The sequence below is a fragment of the Camelina sativa genome, chromosome 4 (genome assembly GCF_030686135.1).
Source record: "Camelina sativa cultivar CO46 ecotype springtype chromosome 4, ASM3068613v1".
In the NCBI taxonomy this organism is placed as follows: Eukaryota; Viridiplantae; Streptophyta; class Magnoliopsida; order Brassicales; family Brassicaceae; genus Camelina; species Camelina sativa.
The window spans coordinates 23,622,635-23,643,602 of record NC_141883.1 but is presented as its reverse complement, the minus strand read 5'-3'; the positions used below and the strand labels follow the sequence as shown (position 1 = coordinate 23,643,602).

General features: G+C 38.0%; 7 protein-coding genes across 9 annotated transcripts; 6 read left to right on the top strand and 1 right to left on the bottom strand.

Moving 5' to 3' along the window:
- Positions 1–518: 518 nt before the first annotated feature.
- On the top strand, positions 519–2,632 carry LOC104784068 (uncharacterized). Its single transcript, XM_010509139.2, has 4 exons — positions 519–666; positions 1,344–1,384; positions 1,467–1,760; positions 1,887–2,632. Exons 2-4 carry the CDS (start codon positions 1,373–1,375, stop codon positions 2,448–2,450), a joined length of 870 nt encoding a protein of 289 aa, XP_010507441.2. The 5' UTR covers positions 519–666; positions 1,344–1,372; the 3' UTR covers positions 2,451–2,632.
- On the top strand, positions 2,597–4,039 carry LOC104784067 (uncharacterized). The gene has a single exon (XM_010509138.2). It carries the CDS (start codon positions 2,597–2,599, stop codon positions 3,899–3,901), a length of 1,305 nt encoding a protein of 434 aa, XP_010507440.2. The 3' UTR covers positions 3,902–4,039.
- A 503-nt stretch (positions 4,040–4,542) lies between these two features.
- Positions 4,543–8,091, top strand: LOC104781331 (F-box/LRR-repeat protein 17-like). Of its 2 annotated transcripts, none has more exons than XM_010505973.3 (10): positions 4,543–5,404; positions 5,631–5,732; positions 6,017–6,161; positions 6,255–6,439; positions 6,583–6,687; positions 6,797–6,894; positions 6,986–7,185; positions 7,261–7,413; positions 7,595–7,693; positions 7,793–8,091. In XM_010505973.3, exons 1-10 carry the CDS (start codon positions 4,773–4,775, stop codon positions 7,862–7,864), a joined length of 1,791 nt encoding a protein of 596 aa, XP_010504275.2. In that variant the 5' UTR covers positions 4,543–4,772; the 3' UTR covers positions 7,865–8,091. The 2 variants fall into 2 exon arrangements, with proteins under 2 accessions (XP_010504275.2, XP_087366738.1); XM_087510612.1 differs by having other exon boundaries at positions 4,560–5,404; positions 5,631–5,875.
- Positions 8,092–8,572: 481 nt separating this feature from the next.
- Positions 8,573–10,982, top strand: LOC104784066 (tryptophan synthase alpha chain, chloroplastic). The gene is made up of 8 exons (XM_010509137.3): positions 8,573–8,983; positions 9,261–9,407; positions 9,525–9,590; positions 9,689–9,874; positions 10,216–10,293; positions 10,389–10,466; positions 10,564–10,623; positions 10,713–10,982. The coding sequence occupies exons 1-8, from the start codon at positions 8,795–8,797 to the stop codon at positions 10,845–10,847; spliced, it is 939 nt and encodes a 312-aa protein (XP_010507439.2). The 5' UTR covers positions 8,573–8,794; the 3' UTR covers positions 10,848–10,982.
- An 83-nt stretch (positions 10,983–11,065) lies between these two features.
- On the top strand, positions 11,066–13,220 carry LOC104781330 (kinetochore protein NDC80 homolog). Its single transcript, XM_087510613.1, has one exon. It carries the CDS (start codon positions 11,276–11,278, stop codon positions 13,022–13,024), a length of 1,749 nt encoding a protein of 582 aa, XP_087366739.1. The 5' UTR covers positions 11,066–11,275; the 3' UTR covers positions 13,025–13,220.
- A 117-nt stretch (positions 13,221–13,337) lies between these two features.
- Positions 13,338–16,009, top strand: LOC104781328 (basic leucine zipper 25). Of its 2 annotated transcripts, none has more exons than XM_010505971.3 (6): positions 13,338–14,377; positions 14,460–14,520; positions 14,729–14,918; positions 15,136–15,211; positions 15,312–15,437; positions 15,554–16,009. In XM_010505971.3, exons 1-6 carry the CDS (start codon positions 13,925–13,927, stop codon positions 15,857–15,859), a joined length of 1,212 nt encoding a protein of 403 aa, XP_010504273.2. In that variant the 5' UTR covers positions 13,338–13,924; the 3' UTR covers positions 15,860–16,009. The 2 variants fall into 2 exon arrangements, with proteins under 2 accessions (XP_010504273.2, XP_019100338.1); XM_019244793.2 differs by having other exon boundaries at positions 13,788–14,377; positions 15,385–15,437.
- A 255-nt stretch (positions 16,010–16,264) lies between these two features.
- On the bottom strand, positions 16,265–20,745 carry LOC104781327 (histone acetyltransferase GCN5). Its single transcript, XM_010505970.3, has 13 exons — positions 19,952–20,745; positions 19,796–19,860; positions 19,609–19,689; positions 19,437–19,508; positions 18,996–19,164; positions 18,643–18,686; positions 18,316–18,415; positions 17,709–17,777; positions 17,553–17,607; positions 17,070–17,188; positions 16,873–16,966; positions 16,623–16,764; positions 16,265–16,523 (listed from the first exon to the last, which is right to left on the bottom strand). The coding sequence occupies exons 1-13, from the start codon at positions 20,585–20,587 to the stop codon at positions 16,460–16,462; spliced, it is 1,710 nt and encodes a 569-aa protein (XP_010504272.1). The 5' UTR covers positions 20,588–20,745; the 3' UTR covers positions 16,265–16,459.
- Between the last annotated feature and the right edge of the window lie 223 nt (positions 20,746–20,968).

Sequence of the window (20,968 nt, the reverse complement as noted above, 5' to 3'; positions counted from 1 at the left end):
TTTACAACAAAAAAATATCCCTACCGAAATGTTAAAAATCTGTACTAAATAGTAACTATTAAAAAAATATTAAAAAATAATTAATTCTATAAAACAGGATTTAGAAAATGTTGAATGGCCATTAAAATAAATAAAAATTATAAACAAAGAAAGATTTTGGTAATAAATATGTTCCAACCAAAAAATAAAGATAAATCAAATATGTCATAATTTAATTTATTAGCTTATCGCGACACGATTTCCAGATTCTCTACTAATATTTATTCATTGGGGCTGTTCGTTTGATCGCCGCAAGTAGTTGCGGCTGCGGCAGACGCAAGTTTAGCTGTTCGTTTGGTCGCCGCCGATAGTTGCGGCATGACGCAGCAGCAGACGCAGCATTCTGCGATTAATTTTTTTGGACGCGGATTGAATTCAACGTCAAAGACTGAAAAGTTGCGTTATATGAAGTAAATAACAAATATACCCTTGTTTTCTTCAAAAAATTACAAAACAACTAACCCTAAATTAACTCTCTTATCTCGTCTTCTCCGTCGCCACCATGGTTCTTCTTCTTCTCTAAGCTTCGTCATCTCCATCTCTCTGGGTAATTACTATACAAATCCAAAGCTTGGTGAACAGCTTCTCTATTTCATCCTCTTCTCTCTTCTCTATTTCAGTCCAAAAGTACAATTTCTATCTTCACTCTCTCTCTCTATCCCCATCTCCCTATCTCTCGGCTCACTCGTTACAAAACCGGTTTTGGAATTATGGGTTTTTGAACATTTGAATAATTCGTTTATTTTGGTCTTGTCTTGATCTCTCAGTGTTTGTTTGTGAGCAAATTTGTTTTTTTCTTTTTGAATTCTTAGCACTTTAACAATAGAATTATTCAGATGAAAGGTTATCAAATTGATGGTTGCTTTGGTTTATAGGTTCAAATACAAGTGCTCAAGTCTCGATCTCTCTTCTTTGTTATATAAACGAGTGTTTGGTTTTGATGTAAACGAGTCTTGTGTTGTGTGTCCCTCAGCATAAAGCTTTACTTTTGTGGCTTTAGTTTAGATTGTGAAATGTTGTACCTTAACTTAAGTCCTTTGTTAATGTTATTGGCAATGGCTGATGTGTACGTAAATGGTTCTGCTTTTTGAATAAACAAACACTTTCAGTCCCTTGTTAATGATTTGCTTTTATACGAACCCGTTTCTTCTATGCAATGATCTGTTGTTTAATTTTTATTTTCATGTGTTTATGATTACTTGTATATTCTTCTAATAATTCTCTTGCCTACTGGAGTAACAGTATAACGTGTTGTATTTACACTTGTTTAACACTTTTTTGTTTGGTTTTTGATGATTTTTCAGGTTACAACTCAAGTGTTTTGAGAAAGAAGATGTCTAAAGAAGTAAGTGTTTTGGTTTTTATCTTAGTGTTTAGTTTTTATCTTAGTGGTTGTGGTTTCAGATTTTTTTTATGCATCTTTTTAGATTTGGACCGATGAGGAAACTCGGTTATTCTTTAAACTTTATGCGGATGAGAAAAAAAATGGAAATAGAACAAGTGCAGGAATAAATCAAACGGGGAAAGATAACATCATGATGAAGTTCGAAGAGACATTTAAGAGGGGATATAAGAAATGGAACCCTTTTAAGAATAAGTATGATTCATGTAAGAAAAAATACACTACCTTTAGAACGTTAACTCATAATAGGCCTGAGGTTCGGTTTGATGATATGGGAAGGTTGGATATGCCAGATGATTGGTGGAAGCAACGCATAGAGGTACTTGTATATTCTTCTATATAAACTCTGGTTTTATAAATCCCTTTCACATATACGGCTGTTTCTTGTTTTCATATTTTTTTGTATGTGATCAGTATCTTACACTCCTTTGTTTTTGCTATATAGGAATGGCCTGCATCAAGAAAATATAGAAGCAAACTGGTTGCTAATATGGATATGTATGAAAACGAATTCCGTTTGGTAGTAGTAACTGGAGTTGAAGGATGGAGCGCTCAAACTGGAGAAGCTAGTTTAAATTCTACAGTGGATGGAGATGAAGATGATGAAGTTGATTCTGTTGACATAGATATGTCAGTGCCAAGGGTAGAGACACAGACTCAAACACAAACCCAGACACAAACTCAAGTTGGAAGTTCAAGAGCAAAAAAAAGGCGTAGGGAGAAAGATATGGCTATTGAAGCAGTTGTAAAACGAACTGAAGCTCTTGAGAAGAAGAATAGAATAGCAGAACAGATGTTGGAGCGTGAGCATGCATCTAGTGTTGAGAGTGTAGTAGAGACACTCAATGGATTGCTTGGAATTAGGATGTGGTCTTCATTTTACAAAGCAGCAGTTCAGCATCTTCTAGCAGATGAAGCAACCATGCGGGGTTTTATAGCCTATACTAGTGCTGAAGATAAGATCAGTTTTTTGGAGCTTATGACTAGAAGGAACCTAGATGATTTGTAGTGTTTATGAAGCAGATCATGACTTGCATGTTATGAACGATTATGAACGATTAAAATGGTTTTTGGTCACACTTTATTTTGCATTGATGTGTTGTGTTATGAACGATTAAATGGTTTCATTGATGTGTTGTGTTATGAACGATTAAAATGGTTTTTAATGCAAAATTTATGGAAACTTTTATATGGTCACACTTTATTTATGGCAACTCTTATATGGTTTTGCAGATGATTAGAAGATGGATGTTAGGTGATGATGATGGTGATGATGATGATGATTTTGGTTTGATTGATTCACTTACTGCAGAGAGATTAAGTCATAGAACAGATCGAGGAGCAGGATGGCGTCATGTCCAACAACTTATGCATGGATCAGATACACAATGTTATGACATTCTCCGAATGAACCAAAGAACTTTTGAGGCTTTATGTAAGATGCTAACTACACGATATGGATTACAAGAGTCTGAAAATATCTACATTGAGGAATATGTTGCCATGTTTCTTGAGGTCGTTGGTCAGGATAAAACTATCCGAGATATAGCTGCAAGATATCAACGTTCATTGGATACAATGAAAAGGAAGGTTGATGATGTTTTAAGTGCTCTCATCAAGTTTGCAGCAGATACACTAAAGCCACAAAAAGGTGAATTTACAAGAGTAAACCCTGTTTTGAGGAATGATGATCGATATTGGCCATTTTTTAAAGATTGTGTTGGAGCACTTGATGGAACTCATATCCCGGTTCGCCCTCCAAGTCGATCTGCAGAAGCATATAAAGGTAGAAAGCAAGAACCAACAATAAATGTTCTTGCTATATGTAACTTTGATATGAAGTTCATATACGCATATGTCGGTGTACCTGGTAGAGCACATGATACAAAGGTCTTGACTCATTGTGCGAGGTATGAACCTTTTTTCCCACATCCGCCTAGTGGGAAGTATTATCTTGTTGACTCTGGGTATCCCACAAGGAGAGGGTATCTTGGTCCACATCGTGGTTTGCGATATCATCTTGGTCAATTTGCTAGAGGAGGACCACCAGTAAGTGCAAGAGAATTGTTCAAGAGAAAGCATTCAGGTATGCGATCTGTGATTGAGAGGACATTTGGAGTGTGGAAAGCAAAATGGAGGATTTTGGATCGTAAGCATCCAAAATATGGTGTCACTAAGTGGATTAAACTCGTAACAACAACGATGACACTACACAACTTCATACGAGATTCACATAGGGAAGATCATGATTTTGTACATTGGCAAAGTACAGAAGGATATCATGGTGATGAAGGAGAAGAAGAAAGAGAAGGAGAAGAAGGAGAAGAGGGAGAAGAAGAGGAAGAGGGAGAAGAAGAAGAAGAAGAACATATTGCATATGAGCCGACGGGTGATAGAGCTATGGAAGCTTTGCGTGACAACATCACGAATGAATATGGTCAAGGCCGTTTACCTTATTAAAAAAATTTACTTATATTTTTAATTTAGCTTATAATTTATCACAAAATATGTTGTTATAATTATTGATTTAATTAAAAAATTATTACTAGCTAAATAAACATTCTTATGGTTGTAAATATATTTAAATTATATTTTGTTGATTCAAAATAGAATTATACAAATTTATAAAAATAAAACAAGAATTAAATATAAAATTATCGCAGCGTCTATAAAACGAACACAAAACAAGCGATAGCGGCTGCGGCAGCGGTAACAATAGCAAAACGAACATATTTCATGCGGTAGCGGCAACAAAATAAACAACAACCTATAATAATGTTTACCGCAGCCGCAGACGCTACCGCTGCCGCTGCCGCTTGCGACAATGAAACGAACAGCACCATTGTGTTTGCTTTAACTAGTAACTAATTTACTATATTACTAATTGCTCTTTTTAAAAAATATAGGAAGAATCTTTTCCTTACAAAATAGCAAAAAAATATTATTAGTCAACTTATTTTTGGCACTGGTAAGTACAGTGGATCCCAACGTCGACAACAACAAAAAAAAGACCACGTCATATATTCACAAAACTAAGGGTAAAACTGTAATTAATTCACAAAGCTAGTAGACCTCACGCTCCTTTGGTATATTAAAGCTGAGAGCGGCTACGTCTTTCATTTTCAACAATTTTAACATATAATTTTGCTTCGGTGTCTTTCGAAATCAGTCGCGCGAAAACACCATTTTATCTCCCGCCGTTGCTTCCCTCCTCTTTATTTTTTTTTGTTCTTTTCATCTCTCTCCCTCCACTCCCAATCCCAAATCTCACTCCCCCCCCCAACTCCATCTCCTCTCTCTCTCTCTCTCTCTCTATCTCCCAAATCTAACGATGCAACCTCAGCCGCATATTTCTCCAGCCACCGCAACCGCCGCGATCTCAGCCGCGCTTGAATCTCAGCGCATTAGAAAAAACCGAGGTAGTTACAATTGCGGGAGATGTGGTCAACCTAAGAAAGGCCATGTCTGTCTTCTATCTCCTGCTCTATCTGATGTTCCCACTACTCCGATCGCCACCGAGCCGGTGACCAGCTGCATCTCCGCCGCCGCTTCTTCTTCCCGTTCTACCGTCTTATCCTTAACAGCGGCGCCGTCTTCTCGTCAGTCATTCACTCACTTGCGCCGCGTTTTGTCTTTCGACGACGTCGATGCGCGTAGTAATTCACTGGATGAACCCGATCTGGATGCCGCGTCGACGGATCTGGATCTGCATTTGGATACGGATATCGTTCAGCCCGGGAGGTTTCATGCCGTGGGTTTATGGGAAGTGCTTAAGAGGCTCCCGCCTTCGAGTTTGCTGATGGCGGCTAGGGTTTGTAAAGGATGGAGGGAGACATCGAGGAAGATGTGGAAAGCGGCTGAGGAGCTTCGGATTAGGGTTCCGGAGAGAGCTCAGATTGGATACATCGGATCTTTATTGCAAAAGTGTCCTCGACTTATTAGACTCTCACTTAAAATCGAGAGGTGATTGATTTGATTCATTCTTTCGTTAGATCTATTTAGATCTGAGAGTTCTCTAATGAATTAGAATAATCGAGTTTAAATTTAAGGATAAATGAACTCTTAATAATTATCGATGATTGATAAACCATTAAAATTATTAATTGTCTTCTGATTCTTGGATTAATTGCTATTAATTGTAACGATCCTTGTTTCTGATTGGATTTTTTGTTCTCTTGTATATGTGCAGTGATTTTGATGCGACAACTCTGGCCTGTATTGCATTTTCTTGTCCTAACCTGGAGGTTTTGGAGATCTCTACTTCGGGTGCAGCTGTCAATAGGATTACTGGGTAAATAGTCTTGTTCGAGTCCAGATTTTTTGAGTTGCTATGCTCAGATTGAGATTAGACTCAGATTAGACTTCATTGAGTCTTATGGGATCATGTCATGATTGTAGAAACTGTTGGTTCTGTTTGCTGTACATTCATCTGTGGTAAGCAGTCATTTAGCATCTGATTTATCTTAGATTTTGCTTCTTACCGGGATTTGAGGTTATGATGGACTTAAGAAATTGTTGTGTTGTTCTTCTCTGGTTCTGTCTTTTGATTGTTCAATGGTTTTATTGTATGAATAGGGATGAGCTGGGTCGCTTTGTTGCTAATAAACGTGGACTTACAAGCCTTAAGATGGAAGGATGCTCCAACCTAGGAGGGTTTTCTCTTTCTTCATCAAGCCTCTCCACTCTCTGGCTCTCGGATCTTCATTCTCTCTCAAAGATGGTAACTGACTTTCCATTTTTTTTCTTCTCCATAGTGCAGATAGTGAATTTGTATGTGTCTAAACGTAAAATATATTGTTCTTCTTTTGGTCAGATCTTCAATTGTCCAAATCTTACAGAAATATCTCTGGAATTTTCTCGCCAAGAAGATGATTCAACTGATCTTGTAACAATGGTTGATGGTTTGGGAAGGACTTGTACTAGATTGCAGAACATTCATATAGCCTCTTTGAAGCTTTCACATCCTGTAGTACTTGCGCTTACTGCTGTGAATTTCAGGTTTGTCTAATATCTATCTTTCGCACTCTTGGTTTTCTTTGTAAAAATCCTCCTTATGCACATTTAAGAAATATCACCATTCTCTGGAACTTAAGTCTCGTATATTCATTTGAGAGATTGATGTCAGTTTGCTTATTGTCCAGGATGTTGAGAATGCTCTCGCTAGTTCTTGGAATAGATATCACAGATGCATCCGTAGCTGCCATTTCCTCAAGTTACACTAACCTTGAATTGCTTGATCTGAGTGGGTATGTCTTGTTCTTGTTCAGTATACTTATCTGCATCTCTCTAGTGGTTCAGTTTGGTATGAAGAGCGTTATTTAAGACATGATTTTTTTTTGTTTTTGTTGGTTTTAGTTCCAGCATTACTGATACTGGCCTTGGGATGATCTGCGATGTCTTACCTGATACACTTTCAAAATTACTTGTTGCTCTTTGTCCCAACATTACATCAAGTAAATTCTTGGTCTTCTGCTTGCATATGTGTGATATAATACATAGTTTATCCCTGGTTTCTCATTTCTTCTATAATGAATATTCTTGCAGGTGGCATTCAATTTGCTACTGCTCAATTGCCCCTTCTTGAGCTGATGGATTGTGGCATGACTGTGTCTGATCCCAATATAGATAATCCGATCATTGAAGAGAATCCGAGTCCATATAAAACAGCAGGCTACAATCAGAAGATGTTTATCAAACATAAACGGCTGAAGAAACTCAGTTTGTGGGGTTGCTCCAGTTTAGACGTGAGATTCTTCACCAATGCTCTCATAACAAGTTATACCTTCCCATCTTCTCATAGTTTCAACCTTTTAATGCAGGCTTTGTTCCTAAACTGCCCAGAGCTCAAGGACTTGAATTTGAACTTATGCAGCAATTTGCAGCCGCAGAGTTTGGTGCTCCAGTGTCCAAAATTAGAACTTGTGTATGCATCAGGATGCCAGGACCTACTTACAGGAGCTATCAGAAAACAGGTAATCCCTTGGACATATTGTGTGATGTGTAGGGGGTGGACAATCTAATCTGGTTTACTGTCTTGGTTTTATACAAATTAGGACCAAATAAACTCTTTGTGATTCATTTTGATGCAAAGTAAAACACTTTCCAGTTTGTGAAAGATTTGAATCTTAAGAAGGGTCTCCTGATTTGTGATAGGTTTCTGAGAACCATGCGGCTAATGAAAACCATATGCCACGGAAACGCTTGGCTGATGCGTCAAAGAGGATTCAGGCTTTACCTTCATTATACCAAGAGGTGATTTTGATTATTATTTTTAGTTTTTTTTTTCCAGAGAGAATTAAGAAATTGAGAAAGATTTGTAACTGAAAGTATTTTTTTTAAAATATATTGCAGACAAGAGATGATGAAATTTATACAGGGAAGAGAAGGAAGTTGGAGAGAGAAGTGTGTACCATTATACAGTAATGATCCTCTATCTGACTCATCACATTTTAAATTTACCATCTCCATTTTTACTGTACTCTGTGTACATTTGATTATGTTGGATCACGTCTGTTGTTTATCGCTTGTCAAACTTCACATGCTTTATTTTGTTCTCCAATTACTTGGAATAAACTGTATAATAACATACTGTATTGTTTATTTATTTAGTTTCATTATATACTAATAATAATATGGTTTCTTTTTTATTATTTAGTATATGATTTGCTATGTATGCTTCACATAAAAGTAATTCATTAACAAAAATTATATTGTATATGTATGGTATGCACATGCTTCACACGTATATTTAGTTATTTACACGATTATAAATGTGTTGAGTGGTACAAGGTGTTGAGTATGCTTTAATATGTAAATGTTATGTTTGCGGGGTGGCAAAAGATTGAGAACACTCATAAAAATTGTTTAATACCGTGTGAGACTGTTCTACATTGCTAGATTTTAAAAACTTTTTCTTGCAAAACGTTTGTAGTTGCGAATGGTAGCGGTTGAACTAACAAAATTGTAAATTGTTTATCTTAAATTAAAAATAAAAATTATAATCTGGTCTTATATTTTTAAATATATATATATATATATGTATGAAAATAGTTGAAAGTTCAAATTCATTATTTTTCAAAAAAGAATAATCTTAGTCAAGTTTTAATAATATAATCACATGTCGTATAAAATGGAAAATGATTTTTAACAAAACCAGAAACGGAAGAACAAAATCACCAAGTCAAAATAGGCTCCAAGATGCAAGCGACGGCGCTTTGACACACTCTTTGGCTGGTGGCTTTCACCTAACACTTTCTTCCAAACGTGGGTCAAGAGAGAGTTTATATAATAAAGGAAGAATACTCACTTCTTCAACCAAATCCAATTTGAAGAATCCACACACAAGCTCTTCCAATGGCGATTGCTTTCAAATCCGGCGTCTTCTTCCTCCAATCCCCAAAAACCCAATTCGGATTCCGCCATTCTTCTTCTCCTGATTCATCCCTTTCTTTCAAGAGATTGACTCCCCTGGCTTCTCTCTCCACCTCTTCTCCTACCCTCGGTCTCGCTGATACTTTCACACAGCTCAAAAAACAAGGCAAAGTAAGTCAAAGTCTCTCACTCTTTTCATTTTCGTTCAACTAGATTTGGATATGATAAGGTTTTGGAATCGTTAACCAATTTGTTTATCTCACGAACTTGAATCACAAAAAAAAAAACAAACTAGTAATGTTGCTTATGAATTCTTGTCAGAGTGAGTAGCATTTAGCTAACTAGGTCTGAAACTTTGGTCATACTGATACAATAGACTTGCAACACTTCGTTGGGGATATGTGGTTAATTGATTTATGATTTTGTATAACTTTTTTTGTGTGTGAAGGTAGCATTCATACCGTACATCACAGCTGGTGATCCAGATCTCTCTACTACTGCTGAAGCATTGAAAGTTCTTGACGCTTGTGGCTCTGACATTATCGAATTGGGTGTTCCTTACTCTGATCCTTTAGCTGATGGACCTGTTATTCAGGTTTTACAATCTAAAAAATCGAAATGCAAACTTTTATATTTGGATTATGTATGCTTCCATTACCTCGGATTTTCAGTTTTGTTTGATTATATTTCCCTTTGTTATCTATTCAATTAGGCTGCAGCGACAAGGTCGTTGGAGAAGGGAACCAATCTTGATAACATCCTTGAGATGTTAGACAAGGTGAGTTTTTGTTTCTAAAGCAAAGAGATGTGTTTTGTGTCCCCTGTCAGATGTCATCCCATAGTATATATGTATTCTTACTATTGGACTTGGTGCAGGTTGTTCCGCAAATATCTTGTCCAATTTCGTTGTTCACGTATTACAACCCGATTCTTAAACGTGGATTGGGGAAGTTCATGTCCAGCATCAGAGCTGTTGGTGTACAGGGACTTGTGGTTCCCGATGTTCCTCTTGAGGAAACTGAGATGCTGAGGAAAGAAGCACTCAACAATGACATTGAACTGGTAAGCATATGCTTTAAATGACGCTTATATCTTGTTCCATTCTCAGTCATTCCAGTGCAGCATATCACAATAATTTGTTAAAGCATGTGTCTATATGTATGTTTATATCTTATTTATTTTCTTCTCCTCAAATTGGGTTTTTTTCTTAGCTGAACCTTCTTATCATTTGTCTCTGTGGAGATTTTTTTTTGCCAGTCTCCTCAACAGAAACAGTAGAAGCATTGTGTAGTGTAGGCACTGAGACTGTACATGTGTTTTGCTAGATCTACCTTCATTTATTTTGACATTCGGCTTTTAGTATCTTTTTTGCCTTTTAATTTTGCTCAATGTTTGTAATCAAGGTCTTACTCACTACACCAACCACGCCAACAGAGCGAATGAAGCGAATTGTTGACGCATCAGAAGGATTTATTTACCTAGTAAGATCCCTCTCAGTGTATATTAATCTATGCAGACGTTCACATGTGTTTTCTTAATCTGAGAATGTACTGCCCCTTGTTATTGAATTTAACAGGTGAGCTCAATTGGAGTGACTGGTGCACGAGCATCTGTAAGCGGAAAGGTTCAGTCGCTTTTGAAGGATATCAAAGAGGTCTAATAACAGTATTTTTTTTTTTCTATTGTTTCTCAGTTATCTTGTATTGATGTAGAAATGCTCAAGTTGTTTAGCCATTTGTAATTCAATGCAGGCCACAGACAAGCCAGTGGCTGTTGGTTTTGGAATATCAAAGCCTGAGCATGTGAAACAGGTCCTCCAAACCTTAACAAGATTCCTAAGGCCTCTCTTATGTTGTCTTCATTATTGCTTCTTTGTTGACTGGTTTTGTTGTGTGAACAGATAGTTGAATGGGGAGCTGATGGAGTGATCGTAGGCAGTGCAATGGTGAAGCTATTGGGGGATGCAAATTCGCCAACGGAAGGACTTAAGGAGCTTGAGAAGCTCACCAAGTCTCTCAAATCTGCTCTTCTTTGAAAAGACAAAAAAACACATTTGCAGACAACATCTTGAGATTTGTTTTTGTTTTTCCTGATTATATAAATCAATTTGTCAATCTACTTTGATACATTTCAATTTATGATTAAGTTACTCTATCACTCAAGCCACAAACCTCTTGCTCGGTTTCAAAATTTCTACATTACCCCACACAGAATAATAAATACGCCAAGTCTTTTTCATTGACTCATGAGTGTTTTCAATTTTGGTGAAATATGTAGATAAACTTGCGACCCGGTTTAGTATTCCGGTTCGAGTAAACCCGAAAAATTAGGTTTCCCAAAATTCGAAATTTTTTGAATCCCCGCTGCTATAGATTTGATTATTTTACGATCCAGTTCCTAGAGTCAGTAAGTGTCAGTGTCGATTCTCTGCAAAAAAAAAAAAAAAAAAAAAGCAAAAAAGAGATGAGAGGCGGAGAAGCGGCGGTAAAGAGAAGAAAGACGGTGGGTTTCGGCGGAGCGCCGCCGCCACCACCACCATCGATCGAGCAACATCGTCAACCACCACCATCGATCGAGCAACATCGTCAACGCTTTAACTCAAGAGACTCCGACGCCAGTTTCGCTAGCAGCCGTCCTTCATCGGTCGGTTTAGGCGGCCGAGGCAACGATGACAGATCTCACCAGTCATCGATGACTCGAGTCATCAACGCCTTCCTCTCTTCTCATTGCTTCCCGATCGTTATCCGCGGTAATCCTGTTCCTTCTGTCAAAGATATCACCGAAACCCTAAAATTCTTACTCTCCGCCTTAGATTACCCTTGCGATTCCAACAAGTGGGATGAGGATATCGTCTTCTTCCTCCGATCTAATAACTGTCCTCATAAGATCACTAAATCTAGCCTCAAAGCTCCCAATACGCCTCACAATTGGCCTACTATTCTCGCCGTTGTGTTCTGGTTGGTCGAGCACGCTCGTTACCGTCAACATCGAGTATCAAATCCCACCTCCGTCCCCGAAGCTAACTCCATGAGTTTCTACGCGAATCAAACCTATCTTCACTACATTCGCGGCGAGGATGATTTGGAGAATGCTTTAGATGATGAGTTCTCGGGGAAATTGGACGCGGAGAAGACTAAAATGGCTGAAACGATCTCTGGTTGTTACGATATTGGAGGTGAATTAGAGGCGAAACTTGAGTCGTTGAGGAGAGGTCCGTCGAAGAAAGAGTCTCTGGAGAGAGTTGTAGCCGATCTTGAGAAAGATGTGAATAAGTTTCGAACGATCGTTGTGGAGTATACTGATAGGACCCAAGCGGTGGAGAGAGCTGTGGAGGAGAAAGATAAGGAGCTCAAAGCTAAGGAAGAAGAGAGAGAGCGAATCTCTCAAGAGAATAAAGAGCTGAAGAAGTCTGTTGAGCTTCAGAACTTTAGCGCCAGAGATGTTGAGAGGATGAGAAGAGAGTTACAAGCTGTGGAGAGAGATGTTGGAGAGGCTGAAGTTGCTAGAGATGGTTGGGATCAGAAAGCTTGGGAACTCAATTCACAGATTAGGAATCAGTTTCATCTGATTCAGACACTTGCCATTGATTGTAACCAAGCTCTTAGGAGACTGAAGCTTGATGATGTTCAGTTTGTTGTGAAAGAGAGAGGGGAAACACCTGCTGAGGTGATGGGTGTGGATTATAAATCTGTTGTGAAGCCAGCTCTGTGTTCGTTATATGATGGGATCAAAGGAAGCTCGGCGGAGAAGGTGGAGGAATTGATCACGTTACAACACCAAATGTCTGAAATGGCTTCGAAGATCGAATCCAAAAAGAGTCTTCTTGAGTCACTTCAGTTGCAGATCAGTGAACTCGAAGAGAAGATAAGGTTGGTGAAGAAGGAAACTCAGGAGTTTACTACGAAATGTGACCTGGAGGCAAAAACAATGGCAGAGAGTGTGAAAACGGAGGCTTTGAATCTGGAAGAGGTGGAGAAAGAAGCTGCGGAGTATTTGAAAGCTTCGGAGCTTAGTTTGCAAGAAGCAAAGAAGAAGACTGAAGAGGAGGTCCAAGCATGTGCTGCACAACTCTTTGCACTTATTGATTTGGTATCTAAACAGAAAGAGTACATGGATTCGAAGATATCCGAGATCAAAACTGGTGTTGCTAAAACTGCTAGGTCTGTTGCAGAGATTTATAAAGCGAGCTTCAAGAAGCACCATGGTATCTAGGGATCGGATGGCATTGACTGATCCAAGAGTTTGTTAAAGCGTGAGTGATTCATATCTATTGTTGGTTTTGTCAAATGGTCGTATTTGCATTAACGTGGTACTATGTATAAGATTGGTGTCATCATTTGTTTTAGTCAGCTTCATAAGAATTTCTTTTGGCATATGAATGATGATTCAGGAAGGATAATTGGAACTATGCTGCTAGTATATTAAAAAGTACACTGATTCAAGAGAATTATTATAACCAAGTTACTCAGGATTTCCAAGGAAGAACTAGTACCTTGTGTAACCTCTTTTGGTTCCCACTTTCTTCAATCTTACGAGTGTGTCGTGAGTATCTTGTTGTAACTACTAGTCTTGTCTTGAACTATTTCCCATTCTCCTTTTTTTTTTTTTTTTTTTTTTTTTGTCTACGGTAATTCTGTGCAGTGCAAAACAATCAAATGTAGAAAAAATCTTGAACATAAAATGATATCACATTTGCAGATTTGCTTCAACTATCTATATATATCCCGTATGAACTCATCCTTGTCCATTGCTTGGTTAAAGAGAGCTTAACAAGTGCATCGTGTGTCGTGAATATCTTAAGAGATATCTTAATTCATCCTTGTCCATTGCTTGGTCAGACCAAGAACCAACTAAAAGTAAATTTAAATGCTTTTTATTTTATTTTTTTGCCATTTAAATTAAATTAACAGTCAAAGAAAATGTTAGGTTTAGTACTAATCCAATACAATAGAGAAACGTGTCAAGTATTCTAATCAATAATGGCGGCTCCACGTAAGACAACACAGAGAGAAAGAGAAGAGAGAAAAAAGACAAAAAAAAAAAAAAAAACTAAAAAGAGAGAGAGAGAGAGAGAAAAAAAGAATTAAGGAATCTGAGGCGATTGGGTAAGCGATGCACATCGTCTTCTCTGTCGATGATTTGACCGAATCCTTCTGGCCTATTCCCCCTCCGGCGCCGTCACCGGGATCGACCCCGGCTCCGACACCGTCGCATAACATGGCGGACGGGATGACTCGAAGCCAATCGGAGTGGGCGTTCCACAGGCTTCTCAATGAGTTGTCCGGTTCCGATTCGAGCGCTACGACAAACGCAACCGAGAGATCACCTCCACCGGTTCAATCTCTTTCGAGAGTGGAAGAAACCGTTGACGAAACCGAAGACGTCGTCGAGATTCAGAAACCGCAGAGTCATCATCGCCTTCCTTCGGATGATCAAGGGAATCGGAATCGTGCTCCGTTGTCTGATCCGTTGGATTCTTCAGCTGGTTGTGGTGTTGATCCTAATCAGTATCACGCGATTCTTAAGAGCAAGCTCGAGCTTGCTTGTGCTGCTGTTGCTCGTCGTGTATGTCTCTTAGATCCATTTTCTTCTTATATGTGTTCACACGAAGAAATTGAGGTTGTAGTGTTGATTTGATTTTTTGTAGGTCGGAACTGTGAAACCGGAGGATTCGAGTGCTTCAGCTAGCAATCAAAAGCAAGCTCAAGGTTACGTATCGTTGCTTTGTTTTGGTTTTTTGACTCTCAAAATTGAATTTTGTATGCGTTTAGATGAGGATTCTTATCTTTTGACACTCGATACTTCATAGTGCACTATACTACATAGCTTCTTATATTACTCACTTGCGATATATACTTTTGATACGAGTTGTTCTTCGGTTGGTTGATAATGGGATTGTTTTTTTGACTGTTCTAGGCTCTACTGTGGCACAAACCTCACCGGGTGCTTCATCTGTTAAGTTTTCTTCCTCAACAAGCACGCAGAAGAAACCAGATGTTCCAGCCAGACAAACTACCAGTATTTCATCACGAGATGATTCTGATGACGATGATCTTGATGGAGATGCAGATAATGGAGATCCTACTGATGTGAAGCGTGCTAGGAGGTACAGATCTTGATCTTTGTAATCTTAAGTGACCAAGAACTGAAGTCTTCTAGAAGAGGAATGTTTCAGTTAGTTTTAGGTTTTAACTGTTGTTGTTAGGAAAATCTTTTTGTACATCTGAAAGTGGAAGAAATAGTCAATTCAGACAAAAATCAGGCTCTATGTATATCTTATTTTCTCAAAGGTCATCATGATGCAGTAATTTGTAATTACACAGGATGCTCTCAAACCGAGAATCCGCTAGGCGCTCCAGGAGGAGAAAGCAAGAACAAATGAATGAATTTGATACACAGGTTCGCTTTTTTATTAGTTGCTCATTGTACATTTCTCGATTCTTTCTTGTTTTTCAGCTGTCTTCCAGGGATTTATAGGAAATTTTTTTGCCATCCGTAGGTAGGCCAACTAAGATCTGAGCATTCAACTTTACTTACTCGTCTCAGTGACATGAATCATAAGTATGATGCAGCTGCTGTTGACAACAGAATCTTAAGAGCTGATATCGAAACATTGAGAACAAAGGTATATAGGTTCCATTCTTGGTGTGACTCCTGAGTTTAAAGATCTTACAACACTCAAAATTAAAATCTTTTCTTATTTATTAACTAAGTTTATTGCGTTGATAAAAACTTGTGCAGGTAAAGATGGCAGAGGAAACTGTGAAAAGAGTGACGGGAGTGAACCCTTTGCATTGGGCAAGACCAAACATGGGCATACCATTCAACAACACTCCGAGCGCTCCTACTAGAATCCCGCCAAACTCTAACCACATTTTGAAACCAGCAGTCCCAAGCACCACCATCAGTGCCGGTTTAGCACCAAATCAGAGAGTAGAGACGGCGAATTTCTTGCCGGAACAGGTAAATCGTGAAGGCATGCAGAATCCATTTGCTCCTGATTCTAATCTGTATGAAACCCTACCCCATTGGAATCACAAGCATTAGCCATAACAAGAGTCATTGGTTTTGTGATTTTGAGGCAACTCTTGTCTGTATTTTTTGTTTCTTACTGTGTGATTCTGTGTAAACTCTATATATATTATATATGATTGGACATAAAAGGAGGAATACACACCTGTGTTTCGTAGTCAAAAAGCTATCGTAACTAACGTAATCGAAGTTGAAAGGAACCATAACTGTTTAACAAAAGTTAGCAATCCACAATGTTTGGCAAAACTTATGTGCGATTTGGACAAATTCAGCGTGAACCAGTATAGTATAAAGTAAACCACATAGGATTTGTTGTTTTTGGTTTAAGCTCTAATTTATTTTGGAATTCTACGATTAATTATGTTAGAATGGCAACAAATTGTGATATACATGGAAAAAGGAGAGAAAAAGGACAAATGATTGGAGTATGAGAAACTTTTTTTTTTTGTGAAAAGAGTATGAGAAAATTTGGCGAGAGTATTTGTTCCTAAAAGAGTCGTATGCAAATTAATATACAACATACATGGACTTAACAATATACTTAAATTTCAGGTTGTTTCCCTACCTCCCAATAAAATTATCTAAGAACTTGTCATCTTTTCACTTTGCCACCTTCTATTGAGATTTAGCACCAGACTGGAGACCTGCTTGTACTTTGCTATGGAAGTGTGTTTCCAACCTGTTTAAGAGAGAAAAAAAAAGCAAATTAAATTACACATCTTCATTACCCTAATAAGAAGAGAAGAGATGATATGAAATGAAAGAAAAGACGTCTTACCTGGTTGCACATTTGTAATAAATGGTATCAGGGGAGTTGTAAGTTCTACAATTGTTAAACATCCGTCTCGCATCAGCAACAAACATATCGAGTGTCACGTAATACTGTTCCGACTCTACCCTCTTTGCAATTACCTTCAGATCTGTGTTCATATCACTTCTAATTAACCAAACTGAAACAATTTTTTGCTTAAAAGAGGACAAATTCTGGATACTAAATAGCGAATATGGATATATTAACTGGTTCTTACCAATGGGATCTTTAATGATGTCATAGTAATCAGGGACATCGCGAGAATCAACTGGTTCTTTGAAAGGCCAAGCATCAGCATGGTCTTGCATTGTCTGTTGCAATTAACTACAGCTTGTCAAACTAGAGTAACATAATATGTAAGAGGGCATCATAATTTTAATAACAATGCACTGAAAGACAGAAACTTATCACAACCTTCAAAAGTGCGCGCATAAGTGCATTCAACTGTTTTTGATTTGTCACCATATCTGCAGAACAGTTGAATAATTTGAAACGAGTGTGCCCCCACTGATCTGGGGTCCAACCAGCTTCCCCTGCAATATTTTAACCACACTTCCCGTATTAATCAAACTATAATTACCCAACATGACAAAACTATTACAGATAAAAAAAAAAAAAAAGCCTGCATTTTTACACGCCAATTAAGAAACTGCTCTTACTATACAAAAATAAAGGGAGATGAATCGATTTGTTTAAAGCAACTCTAAGTATTACAGATAAACCCTAAGCCCATAGCTAACCAGATACAGGAATCTTAGCACATGCATATCAACTTGATCTTATGGAGCCACTAGCACAAGCTTAATTTTGAGATGACTGGAACATGTCCAAGGGAGATAAATCTATTTTTTGAGTAACAAACTGCAATAGCACCAGGGAGTAGGATAATGAACTTACTTAAGCCACGTATTTCCTCAACTTTGATAATCTTTCGAGGAATTCCAGCTTCATTCTGCAAAAATCATCTTGTTTATTATACTACCGAAAACATGGGTTTTCGCTGTGACATGACATACATAGTAATTAAATTCACACAAAACCAATAATGCTTACCTTTAGAAACTCAATTTTTGGATACACATTCTGACAGTTTGATAACTCTCTTATCCTTTCATCAATTGCCTGATATAATAAAAAGTACAATGGGGATCAGAATCTGATACTTATAATGGTCGCAAGGGTCCAATCACCAACGGTCTTTATAACTTAATTAGACAGTAATGTGACCAATGTTTACTTGTTTAGTAATTACTTCTTTAAGTTGTGTGGGTTTTTTTAGTGGTATGTTGCCATGATCTCTTAGTCTTATAAAGATTAAGCAGACAGCTTTTGGGAGGATAGCTTGGTTCTTGGGCTCATAGAGGAAGACAGGAACTTCAGTTACTTAATTTCCTCCTCGGGAGAGGTCAATAATCGAGTCCTGAAGTTGTATTTCTTGTGTTTTTTGAATCTTTTCAGAATCAGCCACGAAGTTAGAGTATTAGTTTACAGATATTTTGGGTAATTGAGCCAAAAAACCAATTTGTGCCGAAGAAATATATTGACTTATCGAGGTATTAATTTATCAAGCATGAATTTACAGATAGTTTGGGTATAGCTGAACCTGAAGGCCCATAATTTTGTTTTAATCAGATAGTACAAAGTAATTTCAATGGCTTACCTTTCTTTGCTGGCGTATCATGCTTGACAGATCCGTATATGGAAGCTTTGGATCAATTTTGCATTCCATTAGCAGGCCACCATCATAATCTTTAATGAACCTAGGAAAATACCAAGCTTCTTTATATGCGAGAGTAAGTTAACAGATGTAGAAGAGAATAATAAGCCAAATTTTGGAAAAGATCAGCTAGGAAATATAATGCTTTACTCTTAAGGTTAGTGAGCTTAATTGACCCCACAGATATTTCAGTCAGACATCAAACATATAAAGCACACCAAGTTAAGTAAGGTAATGAGCAATTTGAACTTAAGAGCATAGTTTTCATACCCATGCCATACATCTTTCTCCAAGTAAATCTCTTTAGTAAAACCCTGCACAAGATAACAGGCTTAAAATATCAACTAAGTGAACGACTATAAAAATATCAAAATTACAGTTAGTATCCCAGAAAGTAGACTTGATAGCAAAGTGTAGAAACAGAACTTTCTGAAGTCAAACAATGAGGTAATCCAGGCTCAATTCAGGCAACTTATATGCTTATATCTACAACAACATATAGAAAACATTGCATGCAAAATACAGTTCAATTCCCTTTCTGAAATGTATTAACAGTTGGTTGAAATTTGTTGTCAGATTTAAATATAAAGCAAGAACCTACACAATCAACGAAATACACCAACCTGCTTGACAAAATAACCAACAGCATTGTTGTCCGCATAAGTAAGAAAATGCGTCAATCCATCAACATCACGTGCATGTTGTTTCAAGTGGTTCATCAATCTAGTACCGTAACCTTTTACTTGTTCATCTGCTGTGATTGCACAAAATGCTATCTCCCCAAACTTCTGACTGGATCCCAGGGAAAAGGTGGAGTTAATAAACATGTCAAGACTGTAATCATGCTCACTATGACATCAGACTTTTATATTCTATTTGGAAAGAAACCTGTGCTTGATGATAGTATAAGATACCGAGTCATTATACTACTTTCTTTCAGTCTTAATTAAAGAGCAAAAAACTAGATGTATAAGCGTAAAACTATACATTTAGGAGAAAGTTATCACTAGTAGAATATTACAAGGGTAAAAGAACTGGGACATGTTATGCGAGGTAGATCTTACCTGTGATATGGACGATACGTGATACCACCTACAACTAGAGTTCCTCTTAGGACCATAACAGACTTATGTTTCCTGGGAAAATAACACAAGTTACAGATATTAGAATGCTAATCATTAGCCATTGTTTGATACAGAAATCGTCATGAATTTCACTCAAGTTTAGCATGTTTACCTGTCCATCAGAAGACGAACAATGTACTCCTTGGGCATATTAGGCAACTGTCTTGCAAAGATGTTCTTCAACCCAACCAAGCTGCAAAACATTCAACAAATTATTCAGAAACAAAAAAAAAAACTCAGAGCGGATTCAGAAGCTGAGAATTCCCTGACAGGAGAGACGATTGAGGGTAGGAATTTACCACATCATATGCTCATCAATGCAATCATTTGAGTAACAAACAAATTTGAGTCGTCCTGCTTGCTCCTACAAGAAAGATATTTTTCAATGGTGATTCTCTAATCAATTCGTCGGCATAGATCAAGCCCTATAAAGATAGGATCCAGTGATAAGCTACCTCTCTCTTCAAAGCCTCTTCTCTCGCAATGTAAGCCCCGCTAGTCTGAAAATTCTCAGCCAATACCTTAACAGACTCATCCTTGGGCACCAGCCCTGAGATTGAGCTTCCTCCAACGGTTCCACTCACACCAGTCCCAACCACAGATGATCCACCATCTTTTCCGCCATCAGAGCTCTCAAGCTTCACAATGGAGCTCTCCGTCTTCAGCTTAGTGTTGCGACTAGAACCACCATTGACTCCTGAACTGGAATCGAGTCGAGCGGCCGTGAAAGTGCGCATGGAAGAGTCCTGATCCTGATCGGGAGCAAATTCATCCTCATCATCGTCCACGACGATATCCTCAGACTCATCAGGGTCTGAATCGGTATCAGCGCCGCGAGCTGAGATGCTCTCGAGTTCGTCGTTGGAAGTCAAGGCACCGTCGCGAGTATCGGCAGAGAAAGAGGAAGGAGGGAAAGAGGTAGAAGGAGGAGCGTGGTCTTCAGAAGCAGCTGCATTCGCCGCCGTGGTGGCGGCGAGCTTGCGTTTGTGGAGAGAAGAAGATACTGAAGCGGAAGCCGAATGAGAAGGAGAAGGAGTCTGAGAGCTGCGCGAACGGTTGGCCGCGTTGAGATGGGAAGAGTGAGAGTCCATTGAAGCAGAGTAGTGAAGTTGATTGAAGCAAATCGTGACGAAATCGAGAGTCTAGGGTTTTGATCGTATGATTTGGGGGCGGGAAAAGACGACCGCCGACGAACGGAATATTCTCCTTTCGCTTTCTTTTTTTTAATGAGCCAAAAGTTTTTTACCGTAACCAAAATTACTAATTCGGTAATTTAATTTCCTATAACTTTTAAATTAAGGAAATTTATGCTGTGATTTATTATAATAAATGCGATGTAAATTTTTTTTTTCACTACAATTTAACTACCAAAAAAAAACATTATCTTTTATTCTTGTTGAACATTTGATCCATGAATAGTTCCGTATTTAATCCGTCAATCTGTTGTTTTATAGTATGTTGTTATTTCTAAT